The 21,249-nt window shown below is 43.0% G+C and overlaps 1 protein-coding gene across 2 annotated transcripts in view; it reads right to left on the minus strand.

Moving 5' to 3' along the window:
- UBE2H (ubiquitin conjugating enzyme E2 H) overlaps nt 1–21,249 on the minus strand; it is a gene marked incomplete at both ends in the record, with an annotated part of 115,920 nt that overhangs the window by 22,925 nt on the left and 71,746 nt on the right. Inside the window, 2 exons of one of the 2 annotated variants that reach the window (XM_080701449.1) lie at nt 9,026–9,078; nt 10,592–10,631. The exons of the other annotated variant lie outside the window; for it this stretch is intronic. Coding sequence (XP_080557575.1) covers nt 9,026–9,078; nt 10,592–10,631 — 93 coding nt within the window. The remainder of the gene's footprint in view (nt 1–9,025; nt 9,079–10,591; nt 10,632–21,249) is intronic. 2 annotated transcript variants of the gene reach the window in all.

The following is a 21,249-nucleotide window of genomic DNA, read 5'->3' on the forward strand; positions in this document are numbered from 1 at the left end:
CTGTCCGCGAACCACGATCCTCCAGTCTCAGCCTCCCAAATGCTGGAATTACAAGCGTGCGCCACCACGCCCGGCTTTCTGCCCTATTTTTTATTCTTTATTTTGAAACAGGTCTTGCTGAGTTGCAAAGGGCCTCACTAAGTAGCTGAGGCTGTCTGCAAACTGTGATCCTCTGGTCTCAACCTCCCAAATGCTGGGATTACAAGTGTGTGCCACCACGCCCGGCTTCTATTTTATTTTTTATTTGGAAACAGAGTCTTGCTAAGTTGCTGGGGTTGGCCTTGAACCTGTGGATCCTCCCATCTCAGCCTCCCAAGTACTGGTATTACAAGTGTGTGCCACCACGTCTGGCTCCTTTTCTTTTCTTTATGTGGGTCTGGGGATGGAACCCAGGGGCATTCAACCTCTGAGCTACACCCCCTGCCCTATTTTGTATTCTTTACTTTGAAACAGGGTCTCACTAAGTTGTGGAGGGCCTCTAAATAGTTGAGGCTGTCTGTGAACTGAGGTTTGCAGGGATGCTGGGATTACAAGCCTGTGCCATCATGTCCGGCTTCCTAATATCTTTTAAAGGTATCAGTGCAGGTGCACACCTGTAATCCAGTACTTGGGAGGCTGAGACAGGAGGCTTACAGGTTTGAGGACTGTCTCAGCAAGTAGCAAGACTCATCAACCTAGCAAGACCCTGTTTCCAAATAAAAATAAGATAAGGCTGGGGGTGTACCTCAGAGGTAGAATGCCCCTGGGTTCAATCATCAATGACACACACACACACACACACACACACACACACACACACACTGTCTCAATGCAGGCAAAAACCAAAATAGACTGAAGCATCTCCCTCCTCATAACTCTCCTATAGTCAGGAGGAATTAAGATTTGTCAAATACTTCAAGAATTTTTGCAATATACCTGCCATATTTAATTACTCCCACTTAATGGTAGCATTTGGCTTTAAATATTCTAAGCTTAGAAAAGGGAATTCTAGCTGGGCGTGGTGGCGCACACTTGTGCACACTTGTAATCCCGGAAACAGGAGGATTGCGCAGGTTCGAAGCCGGCCGCGTGTGCTGGCTTAGGAGACCCTGTTTCTAAATAAAAATATAAAATAGGTCTGGGAGTGTAGCCCGGAGGTAGAAGGGCTTCCAGGAACCCCAGGACCACCAAAAAAAAAAAAAAAAAAAAAAAAAAAGGAATTCTATTATATGTGAGAAAGGGAAATGTCCAAGATAAATAATACTACCACTTAGAGAAGACCAGGTATGTTCTGCTAAACCGCCAGGTCACCAACCTGAGGCGTGTCCTTACGTAACATGCACTGTTTTAAAGCATTCCAAAATCATTTACACAATCACTTCCCACTCGCTGCCTAACTGCACACCCTCCCTTTAACATATTTAGCTGTGAGATCCACAGAAGAAAACTAATGCTCCCACATACACCAGAGTGAAGAAACCACCTCTGGTGCATCCAAACACCACTTACTGCTTTGCCGATCTCCAAACATTTCTTACCTTACTGGGGTAACTTTTAGATTCTAGTTCAAACCTGGGGTGACCTTGCTTACCTTGAGACTGTGACTTACAACATGGTAATAGGATTTGTTATTAACCTACCTGCAATGAGGGCAGTTAATGTGTAATTAGCTAGCCAGGGATTCCTGTAGTTATACTGACACTCCTTATTAGAGCTGTTAATTACTAGGCAATAATTTAGTTGTTAGAAAAGATTATTTAGTGTCAGAAGAGAGTAACAAGAGATAATATCATAGCTCGTGTCACATATAGTGATCACAGCTTGGTGTCACACACGGGGAAGTCTTTACCTATATCACAATCACAAACAAAGGAAGGAAAACCAAATCGAGGTTATGTGTTCATATAATCAATAATGACATATAAGTCCCAAAGCTAGAGTCCCAAAGAAAGCAGAACGCAGTCGTGGCTGTGTTTCAGAGCCATTCGCTGGTTGGGTCATGTTCCGTATTTCACAAAGCCTAGACCACTCCATGGTCCAATGCTGACCACCACTGAATGTGATACTGCGCTCTTCTTATTTTTTCAGTGTTGGGGATTGAACCCAGGGACACTCCAACCACCGGATGTGGCTGAGGGTCCACCACGCACGCAGTGACACTGAGCTCTTGGGCCTGCCCAAACAGTCGCTGCAACATGCAGACTTCTTGTCAGCACAAGGACACTAACCCTGGAGAATCGGCTGCACTAATCAATGCAACATGAAGCACTAAAGAAATAGTGACCTTCAGCCAAGATCTAAAATGTTTAGGAAGACTCAGGCTACTTGGCTCAAAGGAACTTTATTAAACAAATTGAACTTCTTGTTGTTTTCTGAACAGCATGTGAAAGTAATTTCGTCTTGCTTTATCTCCAAGTTCCTGACACATTCCTTCTGTCACAGTCAATTTTATCTATTACTACTACTATTAATAGTCTAAATGTCGATGTTTCTTTCCAGCAAAGTAACAGTGGGACTGTCCAGTCTACTACCTAATTGCCCTAAGGATAAGAATTGTAAATTGCCCAATGTTATAAGAAAATAATCTTCTGATCTGCTCATCTACAACTTAATCCTCAATATAAATAATGTACCAGTCAGCAAAGGATGAGAACAGAGAAAGCTAGAGAAAGAAATACTAGCAGGGACCAAGCATGCAGGAAGTTACGCTGTGTTTGACAATTCCTCATCCCAAGAAAGTGGGCTGATAAGTCAACCACAGATAAGATATACTCTGGAGGGAAAAAAAAACTAGAAAGTTAAAGAGGAGCTTAGAAAGCTACACGTGAAGCCAGGTGTGGTGGCGCATGCTTGTAATCACAGTATGTGGGAGGCTGAGTCAGGAGGATCACAGGTTTGAAGCCAGCCTCAGCAACTTAGTAAGGCTTGTGCAACTTAGTGAGACCGTTTCCAAATAAAAGAACAAAATAGGTCTGGGGGTATATCTTGGAGGTAGAATGGCCCTGGGTTCTATCCTCAGTACTGCCCCCCCCCAAAAAAAAAAACCTACCCGTGGCTTAATGAACTCTTTTTTCTATCAGTCCTTAGAATTGTTTATTTATTTATTTATTTATTTTGGTGGTACAGGGGATGGAACCCAGGGGCCTTCTACCCCTGGGCTACACTCCCAGACCTATTTTATATTTTATTTGGAAACAGGGTCTCACTAAGCTGCCGAGAGCCTCAGTAAGTAGCTGAGGCTGGCTTTGAACCTGCACAATCCTCCTGTCTCAGCCTCCCAAGTGCGGGGATTATAAACGTGTGTCACCACGCCCAGCTTAGAATTATATTTGTTTTTGAAACTAAAATCCAGATCCCTTTTGCTGATTTTAAGTTTCCCAGTGCTTTTATCACTGCTATCTGGAAGAACAGAAAGAGATGTAAGAAAAGATAAGTATCATGCAAGAAGCCAAAATAAAGCACTTTTGTCATTGCTTTTTTTTTTCTTTTTTAATGGTACTGGGGATTGAACCTGGGGCATTCTACCTCTGAGCTATAACCCCAGACCTATTTTATTCTTTTAGTTTGAAACAAGGTCTCACTAATTTGCAGAGGCTGGACTTGAACCTGCAATCCTCCTGTCTCAGCCCCCCAAGTATTGGGATTACAGATAGTGTCACCATGCCTGGTTCTTTTTTTATTTTTACGTGTGTGTGTGTGTGTTACTGGGGATTGAACCCAGAAACACACTCAGCTCTATTTTATTTTTAATATGGAAGAGAGTCTCACTAGGTTGGTAAGAGTCTCACTACTTGTTGAGACTGTCCTTGAACCTGTGCTACTCCTGTCTCAGCCTCTCAAGTACTGGGATTACAGGTGGGCACCACTATACCTGGCTTATTTTTTAATTTGGAATCACCAAATTACTAAGGGTCTTGCTATATTGCTGTGGTTGGCCTTGACCTTACAACCCTCCTGTCCAGGTGTGTGCCGCCATACATGGCACCATTTTCCTTTTAATATCCCAGAGTAACAAGAGATGACTTCATCCTCAATAATTTCACACTGATGACAAAGCATCTTTATAAAATTAACCATATTACCCATATAATTAGCTCTCTGCAAAGCTAATAATATAAAATTAAAAGTTATTGGGTAATTAAACTACAATTATAACAATTTCAAACTTCTGAATGAACTAACGCACATATATGTGACAAAGAGAAAACAGCATGAGAACAAAAGCAGTGTGTTAGATGGGCCCCGGCTTTCTTTGGGGAAAGGGCTAGAGGACTGAACTCACTGATCCCATGAATCCTGCTTAGTACCTAGTTATAAGTATAAATCTCAAGTCTCGTCTGGGAATCACTATTATACTACAAACATGTAGACCCACTGCACAGTACATGCCTGGGACAAAGGGAGCTGCAGGAAACTTCCTAACTCCTGCTCTCCTCTGTACCATATAGTAGAGGCAGGTGCTGAAGCAAGTTTTAGGTGCCAGGCTAAGCCTTTTGCTTTTCAGCTGAGTATGCACATTAATATGCAAGCTTTCTCCTATTAGTTATTTGAGTTTTTTTTTTTCCAGTCCTTTGGACTAAGATTCTCTTAAGAATCACTGCAGGAGCCGGGCGTGGTGGTGCACGCTTGTAATTCCAGCATTCAGGACGCTGAGACCAGGCGATCCTGGTTGGTGGACAGCCTCAGCTACTTAGTGAGGCCCTCTGCAACTCAGTGAGACCCAGTTTCAAAATAAAGAATAAAAAATTGGGCAGGGGGTGTATCTGGGAGCTCAAATGCCCCTGGGTTCCAGACCCGTCAAAAAAAAAAAAAAAAGGTAAGTTTGAAAAACTTTCAAGGTCATCCATCATCAATACACACACACACACACACACACACACACACACACACACACACAACTTCTTCCCTCTACTATATGTATATATATATATATATATATATATATATATATACTTTCTTCTTTCGTTTTTCGTGGCACTGCGATTGAACCTAGGGTCTCACACATACGAGGCAAGAGCTCTACCACCAAGTTATGTCTCTTGCCCGTCTTGATTTTTATCTTGAGATGGGGTCTTGCTACGGAGCCCAGGCCGGCCTCAAACTTCCTGCCTTGGCCTTTTGAGTTGGTGGGATCACAAGGGTATACCACTGTGCCTGGCTTACCGACACCTTTCAATAAATTGTATTTACCTGCTGATCCTAAAACTTTTTACAGAAAAAATAAAATGAATATTTTTGAGAAAGAGTTTGTGTTTTGAGCAAAATGTAAAAACAATTTTCACATACTCAGTACATTTTTTTGTTTTGCTTTGCCGGGGGTGGTACTACAGATCGAGCCCAGGGGCGTTCTACCTCTGAGCTACATTCGCAGCCTTATTTTATTTTTTATTTTGAAACAGATCTCACTAAGTTGCTGAGGACCTTGCTAAGTTGATGAGGCTGGCCTCACACCTGCTCCTGTCTCAGCCTCCCAAATCCTGGGATTACAGGCGTGCACCACCATATCCATCTCGGTACACTTTCATCTACACTCTGAAAATATTTGTCTTTTCCTGCACATACCTATGATGCTAGTATGGCGCACTCTTGCTATGGGACAGTGGAACAACCCATACCCATGTAATATGGAAATCTGCTTCAGCTCATATTGACCAATATGGTTTAAATCTTGTTGCTTATTAAATGCTTTGCAAGAAAATACAATAACAAACAACATTTTATAAATGTGATAAACCTTAGTCACGTTGAACTCTGCTTTATTTACTTATTTATTTATACATTCACTTATTCATTTATTTTGCGGTACCGGGAGTGGAACCCAGGGGCATTCTATCTCTAAGCTACACCCCCAGCCCTATTTTTTATTCTTTATTTTGAAACAGGGTTTCACTGAGTTGCAAAGGGCCTAAGTAGTAGCTGAAGCTGTCCACGAACCACAATCCTCCTGTCTCAGCCTCCCAAATCAAGTGTGTGCCACCACACCTGGCTTATAGCCTCTGCTTTAAAATCTGTTCTGAGGGTCAGGTGTGATGGTGCACGTGTGTGATCCCAGTACTTGGAGGAGGAAATGATCACAGGCTGAAAACAGCCTCAGCAACTTAGGCCTTCACAACCTAGTGAGACCCTGCCTCAAAATAAAAATAAAAACTAACGATAGGGCTCAGAGGAAGGACTCCCTTGGGCTTAATACCTAGTATCAAAAAAAAAAAAAAAAAAAAGCCGGGCGTGGTGGCGCAAGCTTGTAATCCCTGTGTTTGGGAGGCGGAGACAGGAGGATCGCTTGGGAGGCGGAGACAGGAGGATCGCGCAGGTTCAAAGCCAGCCACGCTGGTGTAAGAGAGCCTGTTTCAAACATATAAAATAGGTCTGGGAGTGTAGCCCGGAGGTAGAAGGGCTTCCAGGAACCCCAGTACCACCAAAAAAAAAAAAAAAAAAAAAAAAAAAAAACCCCCCCCCAAAAAAAAACCCAAAAAAAACACGCCAGGCGTGGTGGCACATGCTTGTAATCCCAGCATTTGGAAAGCTGAGACAGGAGGATTGTGGTTCTCGGACAGCCTCCCTCAGGTATTTAGTGAGGCCCTTTGCAACTCAGTGAGACCCTATTTCAAAATAATGAATAAAAAATAGGGCTGGGGGGAATAGCTCAGAGGTAGAATGCCCCTGGGTTATATCCCCAGTATTGAAAAAAATAAAAATAAATATAAATATAAATAAATAAAACAAGATGCTATACAATGAAGTGGCTAAAAAAGGAGGCTTCCTTGAGGAAGGGATGCTTAAGGTGAGAAAAGAAGGTACCAGCCACATAAAGGTCAGGAGAGGACACCAGGTAGAAGAAACATAGAATGGCAGAATCGAGAGAGAGAGGGAAGGGATTAGCTGTGTGCTGCTGCTGAGCAACCTTCTGTGGCTCTCATTCACCAACCTAGTATGAGGATGCCTTGCAAAGGTAACTTTTAAGCTGTAGATGGACTAAAATGTCTTACCTACCTTAGACCAAAGTCTCACAACTTTTCAACTAAATAAAGCCATCCCTGGGTAAGCACAGCCTCAACTATCTTTCTCTTCTTGTCTGTGCCCTTCAGCAACTGTCACCTCTACCACCTATTCTTGCAACCCATATTGGTGAGAGGGGACCGTGCTAAGAGTCGTAGGACTTGAAGACAAATCATACATGTACCTGATAGTCCTTTAAGGTAGACAAAAATCTAGCAGCACAAAATACAGAGACAAAACCAACAAATGCAAAGTGTAAAATAAAAGTGGGCCACAAGGAGGCCTACAGGTACGGATGTGGTGGCTTACACTTGAAATCCCAGTACCTGGTAAGCTGAGAGAGGAGGATCACAGGACACTGCCAGTCTTGGCTACCACCGAGGCCCCCTGCAACTGAGACCCTGTTTCACAATGAAACAGGGTGTAACTCAGAGATAAATGTTCATGAGTTCAATCATCAGTATAGAGAGAGGGAGAGGAGAGAGAACTGAGGAAGATGAAGGGGAAGGGGGAGGGAAGGAGAGAAAACACAAGAGGAAGAGAAGGAGGAAGGAGGGAGAGGGAGGGAGGGAGGGAGTATACAGAGATGGCTTCCAGCAGGAGAATCAGGGAGACCTGGGGGTGGTGAACTAGAGTGGAGTGTCTACAGAGCTTCAGACTTTGGACATACGGGTAGAACAAATATGTTCTGTATCCCTAATGAACTTTAAATATATATACAAATATTTTCAGCTCCCCCACCAGGTTACAAGCTCAAGAAAAGGTGGATTGATAGTCCTCCTCCTATTTCTCTGACAGAGCTGGGTGGTTCATTTGTTAATTCACTACAAGAGATGAGTTGCCAGTTTCAGCACTGAAAGAAGGCTAACACACTCGGCTTCATAAGGCGCTTCTGACATCTGAATCAGGTAATTCCTAGAACCTCTTATTACACAGTTCACCTCATTTTAGACGGACATTCCTGGGAGTTTTCCAAAACTAAACAATATCACACATAAACACATTTATAAAGTGTGCTTCTGAAAACACACATATATAAAATGTTTGCATACTTTTGTGGGTATGTATGCATATCTACATATATATGGTATACTGATATGTGCATGTATATATAGTAAAGAATATATACATATATATATATCAATATACCTTAAGTTCAGAATCTCATATAATTATTCTTTTTTTAATTTTAATTTTATTTATTTTTTTGGTGGACTGGGGGTGGAACCCAGAGGCTTTCTACCTGTGGGCTATACTTATAGACCTATTTTATATTTTATTTGGAAACGGTCTAAGTTGCTGAGAGCCTCACTAAGTAGCTGAAGCTGGCTTCAAACCTGTGTGATCCTTCTGTCTCAGCCTCCCAAGCACAGGGGGATTACAAGTGTGCACTACTATGCCCGGCTCACAGAATTATTTTAGACTTGTACTACTAATATATATATTTAGACTTGTACTACATATATATTTTGTGGTACTGGGGGGTGGAACCCAGAGGCTTTCTACCTCCAGGCTCCACTCCCAGTCCTATTTTTATAATTTATTAGGAAACAGGGTCTCACTAAGTCGCTGAGAGCCTCACTAAGCAGCTGAGGCTATGGCACCTGTGATCCTCCTGTCTCAGCCTCCTAAGTGCTGGGATTACAAGCTGCGCCACCACGCCTGGCTCAATATTTGTACTTTAAAGAATTTTTTTTTTGGTGGCCCTGAGGATTGAACCCAGGGGCATTCTACCTCTAAACTACACCTCTAGCCTGACTTTATTTATTTGGAAACAGGGTCTCACTAAGTTGTGGGGGGCCTCACTAAGTTGGTGAGGCTGGCTTTGAATCTGCGATCCTTCTGTCTCTGCCTCCCAAAGTACTGGGCTTAAAAACGTGGGCCACCATACCTGGCAGAAAATATTTTTTACTGATCAAACTTTCCCATCAGTTCCTTCACAATCTCTTCACATTCCCACAAAACATCTTAAAGCAGAGAAGAAAAGCAAAACAACATTTTTTAGGCAGTGTCTCAACATCTCCAAAAAGTATTCCATGGCCAAACTCACCATAGAGAGCTGTCCAAGTTTGATTAATTACATCTAGACACACAGTTCCTGACCTGAAACAGATGGAAAGAATGGCATTTTTTAAAAAATTAGAAAGTTACTTTCATGTTATCTGGCAACTATTTTTACTTATCAAGAGAAATACTTTCAACAAATCCTTAAAAATCCCAATTGGGGAAAAGTATGATGAGGAGCAAAATATTTGCAAGATCTTCAGTGTCTGCTTACAAGCTGAAAAGAAAACGGTAACCATACAACCAGGAAGCCAGAAAATACCAGAGCCACGAGATCAGCATTAACACTGGTAACAAGAGGCAGTCAGAACCTGGATACCCCAAGAAGACCCAAGTCTCACTGTGTGGTTTACGTGTGTGTACACCCTGAATCTGTAAGAAAATAGACAAGCAGATTGAGGGGAAATTTATAAAAGAAACAAGATTCTACATTCTCTATAATGTCCACTTTATAAAAGACAAAGGCAGGCTTAGAAACTGTTCCAAGTTAAAGTGGTTTTAAGAAACAAGACAGCCCGGCATGGTGGCGTAGGCCTGTAATCTCAGTACTTGGGACTCTGAGACAGGAGGATTGTAGGTTTGAGGTCAGCCTCAGCAACTTAGCAAGGCTCTCAGCAACTTGTTAAGACCCTGTTTCAAAATTTTAAAATAAAATAAATAGGGCTTGGGGTATAGCTCAGAGGTAGAATGCCCGGGTTCAATTGACATCACCACCATGGAGGGGAAAGGAAAAAAAAGGAAATAGAACAATTGAATGCAGTATGTAGATTTGGACTGAATCCTTTTCCAAAAGAAAAATAAAGTGCTGAGAAGTACATTACTGTAATACGGAGCAGAGCAGATAAAAAGTGTATTGATATTAAATTCCTGAATCTGAAAGCTATACTTTGGTTACATAAGAAAACACCTTGTTAGAAAGACTGATACTTTGAAATAGTTAACAGACAAGGATGCGACCCACTCACACCAAGTTCAGAAAAGCCTTCTAAGCTGTGTGAGAGACAGCAAAGTTAAATGCTGTGGAGAACAAAAAGTGCAGGCAGCCGCCATGTGCTATAAATAGCACAGGAAGGACAAAACAGGCTATACTGGAACCATTTTTAAATAGCACTAATAAAATACTGGAAGAAAAGAAGGATAATTAAGATTCATTAATTGAAATGAAACTTGACATTCATATTTGCCTTTCTCTCAAGAACTATGACATACTTAAACGGCTAAAAATAGTGAATCTGTGTACTGAAAACAGATCTCTGAGTTGTGCCTATACAATTGAGAATGAAGATGTGAAATATTTACAAATGTTAGCTGGAAATGAAGGACCCAGTCATGACAATAGGAAAAACTCAGCAGTACAATAGCTGCAGTGTATGTCAGTGGTCTAGAGAATCACTCCCCGAGGATTCTGCAATGACAGTCACCATCACAGCGTCCTACCTCCCTGTAAAATACAAAAGGACCACCGAGGGGTCTTTTCTAACAGGGGAGAGGCATGAACTCTAATTAAGAGCAGTTGTCACTAAAATGCAAACATTTTTAAATAGTTACTTACGCTTCATCAATGTTGGGATGGAAAATTTTATTCATGAATCCTGTAAAAAGAGATGTTAATTAGCAGCAAAAAGTATCCAGAGAACAGTACGTTTTAAAGTAGGTCAATACTGAAACAATTTTGGTATTGGAAAAAGTTATAATGTCCATAAATCATTACTTTCAATCTTAGATCTTTAGTTCTGGATAAGACTATATTCTCCTGTTGGCTTCAATTAACCAATATAAGTAACATTTCTTTTAGCAAACAAGCAAACTTTGTAAGCAATCTGTGTGCGGGTGAGTTTTAACTAGGAATTGAACCCAGAGGCATTTTACTTCTGACCTATACCCCCAGACTGGTTTTATTTCTTATTTGGAAACAGGGTCTCACTAAGTTTCTGAGAGCCTCACTAAATTACTGAGCCTGGCTTCAAACCTGGGATCCTCCTGTCTCAGCCTCCCACGTCCTGGATCACAGGTGCACACCATCATGCCAAGCTACAAGATAATCTTAAAACAAGTGTTTCCTGAGCCACGAAGATACTCACCACAAGAGAATTTATAACACTAAAAGATTTTTGTGTGTGCGATACTGGGGATTAAACTCAGGGCCATTCAACCTCCGAGCTACACTTACATATTTTATTTGGAAACAGCATCTTGCTAATTAGCTGAGGAACCTCAGCCCTACTTTTTATTTATAAACAGGGTCTCGCTAAATTGCTGAGGGCCTTGCTAAATAGCTAAGGCTGGCCAGGAACCTGCAATCCTCCTGTCTCAGCCTCCCCAAGTGCTGGGATTACAGGCCTGTGCCACGGCACCCAGCTTAATGGATTTATAACTGGTATCGTGATAAAAGTTAAGAAACATCAAGCTGACACTCCCCCTCCCAACAGTTATTGTTCAAGCTCGAGACTGAGGCTCTACACTTGAACTTCTCACCATTCAGTTACACCACATGCAGAACATGAATGAAGCTGCTGTGGGGCTAGAGGAACACTGCTTCCAAATCAAAGGGCTTCACAAGAACAGTGAACAAAATGTTTCCTTGAATTTTAGTATACTCATTTAAGGAAACACTTTTTTTTTTTTTTTTTGGTGGTACTGGGGTTTCTGGAAGCCCTTCTACCTCCGGGCTACACTCCCAGACCTATTTTTGCATTTTTATTTGGAAACAGGGTCTCCTAAGCCAGCGCATGTGGCTGGCTTTGAACCTGCGCGATCCTCCTGCCTCTGCCTCCCAAGCGCGGGGATTCCAAGCGTGCGCCACCACGCCCGGCAAGGAAACACAATTTTGATTAAAATTGAGGCAAACAAGAAAGGTGGCCAGGGGTCTTTAAAAAATCCTCTAACAGCCGGGCGTGGTGGCGCACGCTTGTAATTCCTGCGCTTGGGAGGCAGAGGCAGGAGGATCGAGGCCAGCCGCTCTGGTTTAAGAGACCCTGTTTCAAAAATACAGAAAATAGGTCTGGGAGTGTAGCCCAGAGGTAGAAGGGCTTCCAGGAACCCCAGTACCACCAAAAAAAAAAAAAAAAAAAAAATCCTCTAAGATAGCTGTCAGGGATTTAAGTTTTCTGAAATTTATTCCTAGAAAAACAAATATAGACTTTAGCAATACACTGCTTTTTTAAGTTTCAGGGAGAAATTAATTAGTTAACAAAATCGGTGGTAATCAGTGTGTGTATAGTGAATGACAATGTTCTAGAGCAGAGATCCACTGTCAGGGCTGTCATCTCGTCACTCTTTTCCTTAGTCAGGACTCCCCTCATCCATCCTTCGCTTTTAAGACAGTCAAGATGCTTGCTAAGGTGATTCCCACCATAATCATGTCCCAGTCTGCGGGTGAGGGAGGGCTAGGGATACACTGACCATAACCCAAAGGTTCTCTGTCATTCATTACAAACGCACAGGTAGCACCTACACGGAAGGTAGTTACTGTGCTTGCTTAGGGTGTAAAAACAGACCGCACACTACAGCACTCTGAGAGGTCACTGTAGCAGGACAGGAGACGGGAATAAGTAACTCTGTGCATTAAAGACGGAGAGGGGCAACACCGCCCTGAAGCGGAGTCTCTAGTTAGTTGCTACAGAGACTGTCTCCAAAAGCCTTGGAAATGTCCCCAAATAAGAAAATAGAGGAGAAAACCATGAAACTCCCATTATTCTAGTCTTTGATTGCTCCAGCTACTCCCAAGTACTCATCCTGTTTCTAATTTTCAATTTTTTAATCCTTTGTACTGAAACAGTTTTATCTACTACTATCAAGAGGGCCCTGCAATGTTAAAATTACTTTGATGCAAAAAGGCTTTTATCCAGTATTAATTTTTTCATTAAGGAAATGAAACATGCTTCAAAGCCTAGCCTTAAGAGGCATATGGTTTATGAAGAGACTAATAAGCTGATGGATATGTTCCATCTTAATATTAAAAGAAGAGCCGGGCACGGTGGCACACGTCTGTAATCCTATAGGACTTGGGAGGCTGAGACAGGAGGATCGCAGGTTCCCGGCTAGCCTCAGCTACTTAGTGAGGCCCTCTGCAACTTATTGAGACTGTGTTTCAAGATAAAAAATAACCAGGCCTAGCCGGGTGTGGTGGCCCACGCTTGTAATCCCAACATTTGGGAGGCTAAGACTGGAGGATCGCAGTTCGTTAACAGCTTCAGCTACTTACTCAGTGAGGCCTCCTGCAACTCAGTGAGACCGTGTCTCAAAATAAAGAATAAAAAATAGGGCCAGTGCTGTAGCTCGGAGGTCGAATGTCCCTGGGTTCCATCGCCAGACCCGCAAAAAATAAAAATAAAAATAAAAATAAAAATAAAAAATAACCAGGCCTAATACCAGCATTTGGGAGGCAGAGACTGGAGGATCCCGGGTTAGCAGACAGCCTCAGCTACTTAGTGAGGCCCTTCACAATTCAGTGAGACATTGTTTCAAAAATAAAAAGACTAAAAAGTAGGACTGGGGGTGTAGCTCAGAGGTAGAATGCCCCTGGGTTCCATCCCCAGTACTGCAAAATAAATAAATAAATAAAATAAAAAGTAGGGCTAGAGTACTAGCTCAGAGGGAGAACGCCCGAGTTCAATCCCCAGTACTGTAAAACAAACAAACAAAAAAGCAACAACAAAAACAAAACAAAAAATCAAAAGAACAGAAGAAAAACTCTATATAACTGTAGGTAAATAATAATACACATGACCAAGATGACCCATGAGGATATTCATAGCAGGATATTAGTTTATATTTTAATTTTGCAGTACTAGGGATGGAACCCAGAAACATTCTACCTTTGAGCAACACCCCAGTCCTATTTTCCTATTCTTTATTTTGAAACATGGTCTCAATGAGTTGGAATGAGCCTCACTAAGTAGCTGGGGCTGGCTGCGAACCAGGATCCTCCGGTCTCAGCCTCCCAAATGCTGGGATCACAACTGTGAGCGACCACGCCTGGCTTTATTTTTATTTTTTGAAACAGAGTCCTGCTAAGCTGACGGGTCTCATTAAATTGCTGAGGCTGGCCTCCAACCTACTGGTACTACAGATGTGTGCTACCACACCCAGCTGAACTATTTCAATTAGGGTACAGGCCCATGGGTGTGTTGGGAATAGGGAACAAAGAAAAAAAGTAGTTTAAAAATGATTTTATCTAACACTACATATGTATGTGTGTGTGATGGGGGAGTCTGGAGATTAAACCCAGGGCCATTCTACTTCTATATACACACCCAGTCCTGTTTTATTTTTTATTCGGAAACAGGGCCTCACTGCGTTGATGTGAGACTTGCTGAGGCTGGCAGTGAACCCGTGATCCTCCTGTCTTAGTTTCTCAAGTACTGGTATTACAGGTGTGCGCCACTATACCTGGCTCTACGTTCCTTTTAAAAAGGGACAATGTCTTTGTAAACACAAGTTTGCACACAGATAGGAAACTGGAAACACAATGGTCAAAGCTTAGCAGTGCCAAATTCTCAGTGGTGGGAACTTTTTCTCCAAACCCTATCCCTCAAAGGAAAAATAGAAAACGATAGCAATGTGAAAGACCAGAGCGTCAACGGTAGTCATCTTTGAGAGACTAGCTTGCGTGTTACCAGGGATGGAATCCAGGGGCCTTCTGCGTCTGGGCTATGCCCTCAGACCTATTTTTTTATTTTGAAACAGGGTCTCATTAAGTTGCTGAGACAGACTTCAAACCTGTGATCCTCCTGTCTTAAAACTATGGCAAAAAATTCCCAGTGCCAAATGAGAAAGGCCAGAAAGCCCTTTAGAAAACAAAGATGGAGGCGCACGCTTGAAATCCCAGTATTTGGGAGGGTGAGACAGGAGGACCACACAGTTCACAGACGGCTTCGGCTACTTAGTGAGGTCTTTTGCAACTCAGTGAGACCCTGTTTAAAAAGAAAAAAAGAAAAAAAAAGTAAGCACTCCCTATATGGTGGCTTGTGTCATGAAGGAAGAAACAGGAAGGCTGGGGTGGGGTGTGAGGGGGCAGCATCGTACAGGAGGGAAGGCGTCTACTCTGAACGGTCAGGTGTAAAGTGCATCAGAGTTTGCTTGAAGCCTCTGAAGAGCAGTAGACAGAAGCCAAGTGCATAAGGGTGCGGTAGAAGGCCTGAAGTGGGTCAGAAGTGGTGAGCACTGGGAGCCCTTTCAAGGAGGCCGACTTTCATTGCGAGGGAAGTGGAAAGCCACTGAGACTAGTGTCTCAATAATATGGTATCCACATCTTCAAGTTTTTAACACATGGTTTGTTTCTTTAAAAAAAAAAAAAAAGAGCCGGGCGTGGTGGCGCACGCTTGTAATCCCCGCGCTTGGGAGGCAGAAACAGGAGGATCGCGCAGGTTCGAAGCCATCCCCGCGCGCTGGCTTAGGAGACCCTGTTTCCAAATAAAAATGTAAAAATAGGTCTGGGAGTGTAGCCCGGAGGTAGAAGGGCTTCCAGGAACCCCAGTACCACCAAAAAAAAAAAAAAAGCTAGCCGGGCGTGGTGGCGCACACTTATAATCCCCGCGCTTGGAAGGCTGAGACAGGAGGATGGCGCAGGTTCGAAGCCAGCCTCAGCTACTTAGTGAGGCTCTCAGCAACTTAGTGAGACCCTGTTTCCAAATAAAATATAAAATAGGTCTGGGAGTGTAGCCCTGAGGTAGAAAGCCTCTGGGTTCCACCCCAAGTACCACACACACACACACACACACACACACACACACACAAAGCTAGCCGGGCGTGGTGGCGCACGCTTGTAATCCCCATGCCTGGGAGGTGGAGACGGGAGGATCACACATGCAGGTTTGAGGCCAGCCGTACTGGCTTAAGAGACCCTGTTTCCTTGCCGGGCGTGGTGGCGCACGCTTGTAATCCCCGCGCTTGGGAGGCAGAGGCAGGAGGATCGCAGGTTCGAAGACAGCCGCGCGCGCTTTCTTAGGAGACCCTGTTTCCAAATAAAAATGTAAAAATAGGTCTGGGAGTGTAGCCCGGAGGTAGAAGGGCTTCCAGGAACCCCAGTACTACCCAAAAAAAAAAAAAAAAAGAGAGAGAGAGGGAGAGACAGAGAGACAGAGACCGAGACCCTGTTTCCAAATAAAAATATAAAAAATGGGTCTGGGAGTATAGTCCAGAGGTAGAAGGGCTTCCAGAAACCCCAGTACCACCACCAAAATAAAAAATAAAAAATAAAAAGGCTACTGGGAGGATAGCTCAGTCAGCTCATACCAAGTCCATGTTGGAGAAAAAAAGATGGGGAAAGGCAGGTCTCAAAATGGAATGGAAACTCTATGGGGGACATCAAGCTTCCACAATTTGATGCCACAGGCACCTTGAAGGTGTAAGTCAAGGGAAAAAAAGCCATGTTGAAGAGCTTTAAATGTTTATCAAAACTACCTCTAAAGGATTAAAATGTCTCCCTCATTGACCATGACCTAGGGAATACATTTGGAATCAATAGAGTTTCTACACTGTTTTCAATTAAATTTAGATTTGGCCTGATTGAGTCTAGGAAGACATAACTGGACAGAAAAAGGGCTTAGTAAACATATACTTTAGTAATAAATGGATTGGAGCTCAGTCCCCAGTGCTCTAAGAATAAAACTCGGTCTGAGCTCTGGAACAGAAAGCAGAAGCTCCTGCCAAGAGCAAAGGACTGGAGAGAACAAGGGTTCTACCCCAGCTCGGCTACCAACTGTAAGCCCTGGTCAGCCATTTTGCTTTTGTGGGTCTGTTTCTTTAGTTATGAAGAAAAACAGCTGGACTGGTGTGGGCTCCAAAGTCCCACTCTTACTCTATTTCTAAACGTCCTGTCAGTGCCAAAAATCCAGGATATAACAACAATGGCCAAAGCCCTGGGAAGAGAGGACTAAAGGGTTAATGGTCAACTGTAAAGTCTCTAAAGAACATTGCTCTGTACAGAGCATTTTTAGGTGTAGAAGCCTTCTGGAGCATACAATACAAAACTACCAGCATGTTAAATCACCACAGAGCCTTAAAACCAAAGAGGCAGAATAGAGTTTAGAACCTTGCCTCAAGGAACAGGAATCACCAGATCAATGCTAGCAACAATGTGTAGATGAATAGGACCTCCCTTTTCTTTCTTTCCTTCCTTCCTTCCTTTCTTTCCACAACTAGGGATTGAACCCAGGAGTATTCTACTTCTGAGCTACATCCCCAGCACACCTTTTCTTTTTTTTTGTTTTTTGGTGGTACTGGGGTTCCTGGAAGCCCTTCTACCTCCAGGCTACACTCCCAGACACCTATTTTGTATATTTTTATTTGGAAACAGGGCCAGTGCGGCGGCTTTGAACCTGTGCGATCCTCCTGTTTCCTCTCTCCGCCTCCCAAGTGCAGGGATTACAAGCTTGCGCCACCACACCCGGCCCACGCCTTTTTATTCTTTACATTGAAAGAGGGTCTCACAAAGTTGCTGAGGCTGGCTTCAAACCTGCGGTCCTCCTGTTTCAACCTCCCAAGTACTGGGATTACAACAAGCCTGTGCCACCACTCCTGGCTTATCAATTATTTTAATTGCTACAAAAAATCCAAAGCAAATCCATAGGAAAAAAAGCATATCTCCTTTATATGTACTCTCAGACAAGCTATGGGCAGTGTTTCTGAAAGCCACTTACATTCTGGACAATGATGCCAGCAATGGAACTTCTGGATGAGAAGGGGAGGAGTGGGAAAAAACAGGCCAGGAATTCAGAGAAGGAACATTCTCAGGACTGAGCGTGTTTGCCCTGGCGCGTTCTCCTCCCTTTTGGCAACGCTATCACCACACTAATGGGTATGTCTGCTACAAGTTTTCCCAACACTTATTTCCATTCAGTGAGGAACTATTTTGAAGATATTTTAAGAGAACATATTTTGAAAATGCGTTTTATGGAAACATGGTAGGAAGTAACAAATGTGTGTGAAATATAAACACATAATGTACATCAATGTATAAGAATGTAATAGAAATGATATAATGGTACATTGTGTACATATATATTTTATACACATAAACATACATACATATATACATGCTGGGGTTCAAACTCAAGGTCTCATGTGTATACTAGGCAAGCACTCTACCACTGAGCTACACCCCCAGCCCATCAAGTCATCTCTCTCTCTCTCTTTTTTTTTGGGGGTACTGGGAGTGAAACCCAGGGGCTTTTCTTCCTCTGGGCTATACTCCCAGACCTATTTTATACTTTATTTGGAAACAGGGTCTCACTAAGTTGCTGAGAGCCTCACTAAGTAGCTGAGGCTGGCTTCATACACCTGCGATCCTCCTGTCTCAGCCTAAGCACTGGGATTACAAGCGTGCACCACCACGCCTGGCACTCTAGCAACTTTTTAAAAGGAGGATGGTGGGCAATAGGAAAAAATATCTAGCTAAAAAACCACTTCTGACTTATATCTTTTGGCAGAAGGGGAATAAGGTGACTTGTAGTTGTGGCGAAGAAATTAAAATCATGTTTAGTTGATGCAAAACTTTTTTTTTTTTTTTTTTTTTTTGCGGTACTGGGGATGTAACCCAGGGGCATTCTACCTCCAAGCTACACCCCCAGCCCTATTTTTTATTCTTTATTGTGAAACAGGGTCTCACTGTTTATTGTTGCAAAGGGCCTCACTAAGTAGTAGCTGAGGCTGTCCACGAACCGTGATTCTCCAGTCTCAGCCCCCCAAATGCTGGGATTACTAGTGTGCGCCACCATGCCCAGTTTGCAAAACTATTTTAAAAAAAACAAAAGCACTGCCGGGTGTGGTGGTGCACTCTTGTAATCCGCGCTTGGGAGGCTGAGACAGGAGGATCGCACAGGTTCAAAGCCAGCCTCAGCTACTTAGTGAAGCTCTCAGCAACTTACTGAAACCCTGTTTCCAAATTAAATATAAAATAGGTCTGGGAGTATAGCCCAGAGGTAGAAAGCCTCTGGGTTCCACCCCCAGTACAACAACAACAACAACAACAACAACAACAACAACAAAAAAGTTGAGCCGGGCGTGGTGGCACACGCTTGTAATCCCTGCTCTTGGGAGGCTGAGTCAGGAGGATCACACAGGTTCGAAGCCAGCTTCAGCTACTTAGTGAGACCCTGTTTCCAAATAAAATATAAAATAGGTCTGGGAGTATAGCCCGGAGGTAGAAAGCCTCTGGGTTCCACCCTAGTACCATTAAAAAAAAAAAAAAAAAAAACCCAAACAGCACATGAGTGTAGAAGTGCGTGTAATCCCAGTACTTGGGAGACCCTTACCAATTTAGTGAGATCCTGTCTGGCTTGAGAGATTATTAACGAGTAGACTTGTGGGTCAAGCCAGGTGCTTGTAATCCCAGTATTTGAGAGGCTGAGACAGGAGGATTGCAGGTTTGTGGCCAGCCTCAGCTACTTAATGAGTCCTCTAAAACAAGAGTAAGACTGGCCGGGTGTGGTGGCGCACGCTTGTAATCCCTGCACTTGGGAGGCAGAGACAGGAGGATCGCGCAGGTTTGAAGCTAGCCACGCGGGCTGGTTTAGGAGACCCTGTTTCCAAATAAAAATGTAAAAATAGGTCTGGGAGTGTAGCCCGGAGGGTAGAAGGGCTTCCAGGAACCCCAGTACCACCAAAAAAAAAAAAAAAAAAAAAAAGAGTAAGACTGTTTCAAAATAAAGAATAGAGTCAGGCATGTAAGCGCAGGCTTGTAATCCCAGCACTTGGGAGGCTGAGAGAGGAGGATCGCACAGGTTCGAAGCCAGCCTCAACTACTGAGTGAGGCTCAGAGCAACTTGGTGAGACCCTGTTTCCAAATAAAATATAAAATAGGTCTGGGAATGTAGCCTGGAGGTAGAAAAGCCCCTGGGTTCCACCCAAGTACTCAACAAAGGGTCCTTCTTTTCTTCTTTTCTCTGTTAACATGGAGTCTGAGGAATGGGTTGGATGGATAAGAAAGTTCATTTTTAATTAAGAAAAGGTGAAGTGTTATTCAACAGCACAAACCTTCTACCAACCTAGCATATCACAAACATCTTCAGCTTCCTTACTGATGGTTCAATTTTGGAAGACTGTGATCTCTTTTCCCATCTCCATAGTTTATTTTTCAAACTCTTGGTCACTCATATAACCATGCTGTTGGAATCCATATTTATTTTCGTGGTCAGAAGCAGGGAGTATAGAACATAGTAGACATGAAGTCATAAGACCCCGTTTCAAGTCAAAATAATGGTTAAAAGATCTGACTCAGCCAGACCGCCCGAGTCCCACTGTGTGCGTCTGGCAAGTCGTTGACCCTCTTTGCCTTTGTTTCCGTCCTTCTAAACCAGATTCAACAGTGTTATCTACACATCATACAACTGTCTCAAAGACTAAGCAGTTAATGTGTGTAAAGCATCTGGACTTTAACTGGCACACAGCAAGCAGTCAACAATGTTAGCTCTAATTTAATGAGCTTAGCAAGTAATTCCATCTCACTGTCCTCATCTTAAAACATGAAAATATTTGCCTTACACATCCATCTCCTCCTACTCCTCTAGGAACTGTTAGGACTATCAAGAGAATATACTCGTTTAGAGATCTCATGTTTCCTAAAACATCACACTGCAAATGGAAAATACAGTTAATCTAATAGGATTTTTGTTTTGCTTGGCAGTATTGGGGATCGAACCCATGGGCATTCTACCTCCAAGCTACACTCCTAGACCTATTTTTTTATTCTTTATTTTGAAACTGGAGGGCCTAAGGAGCTTAGGCTGTAAATGAACCTGCAATCTTCCTGTCTCAACCTCCCACGTACTGGGTTTATAAGCGTGCACCACCACGCTCACATGGTAGTGGTATTTATTTATGTATTCATTCATTCATTTACATTTGTGGTACCAGTGATTGAGCCCAGGGACATTCGATCTCCAAGCTACACCCCTATCCTTATTTTATTTTTATTTTGAAACAGGGTCTTGTTAGGTTGATAAGTCTTAACGAGTGCTGAGGCTGTCCTCGAATCTGTGATTTTCCTGCCCCAGCTTGTCCCCCACACCCCCCAACCCCATACTAGGATTATAAGTATGCATCCCTATGCCTGGCCTGGCTTTGAATAGTTATTTTTTGCTGGTCTGGGGATGGAACCCAGGGGCATTCAACCTCCGAGCTACACCCCCTGCCCTATTTTTTATTCTTTATTTTGAAACCGGGTCTCACTGAGTTGCAGAGGGCCTAAGTAGCTGAGGCTGTCCGCGA

This window comes from Muscardinus avellanarius, assembly GCF_963383645.1.
Source record: "Muscardinus avellanarius genome assembly, chromosome: 9".
NCBI classification, from domain to species: Eukaryota; Metazoa; Chordata; class Mammalia; order Rodentia; family Gliridae; genus Muscardinus; species Muscardinus avellanarius.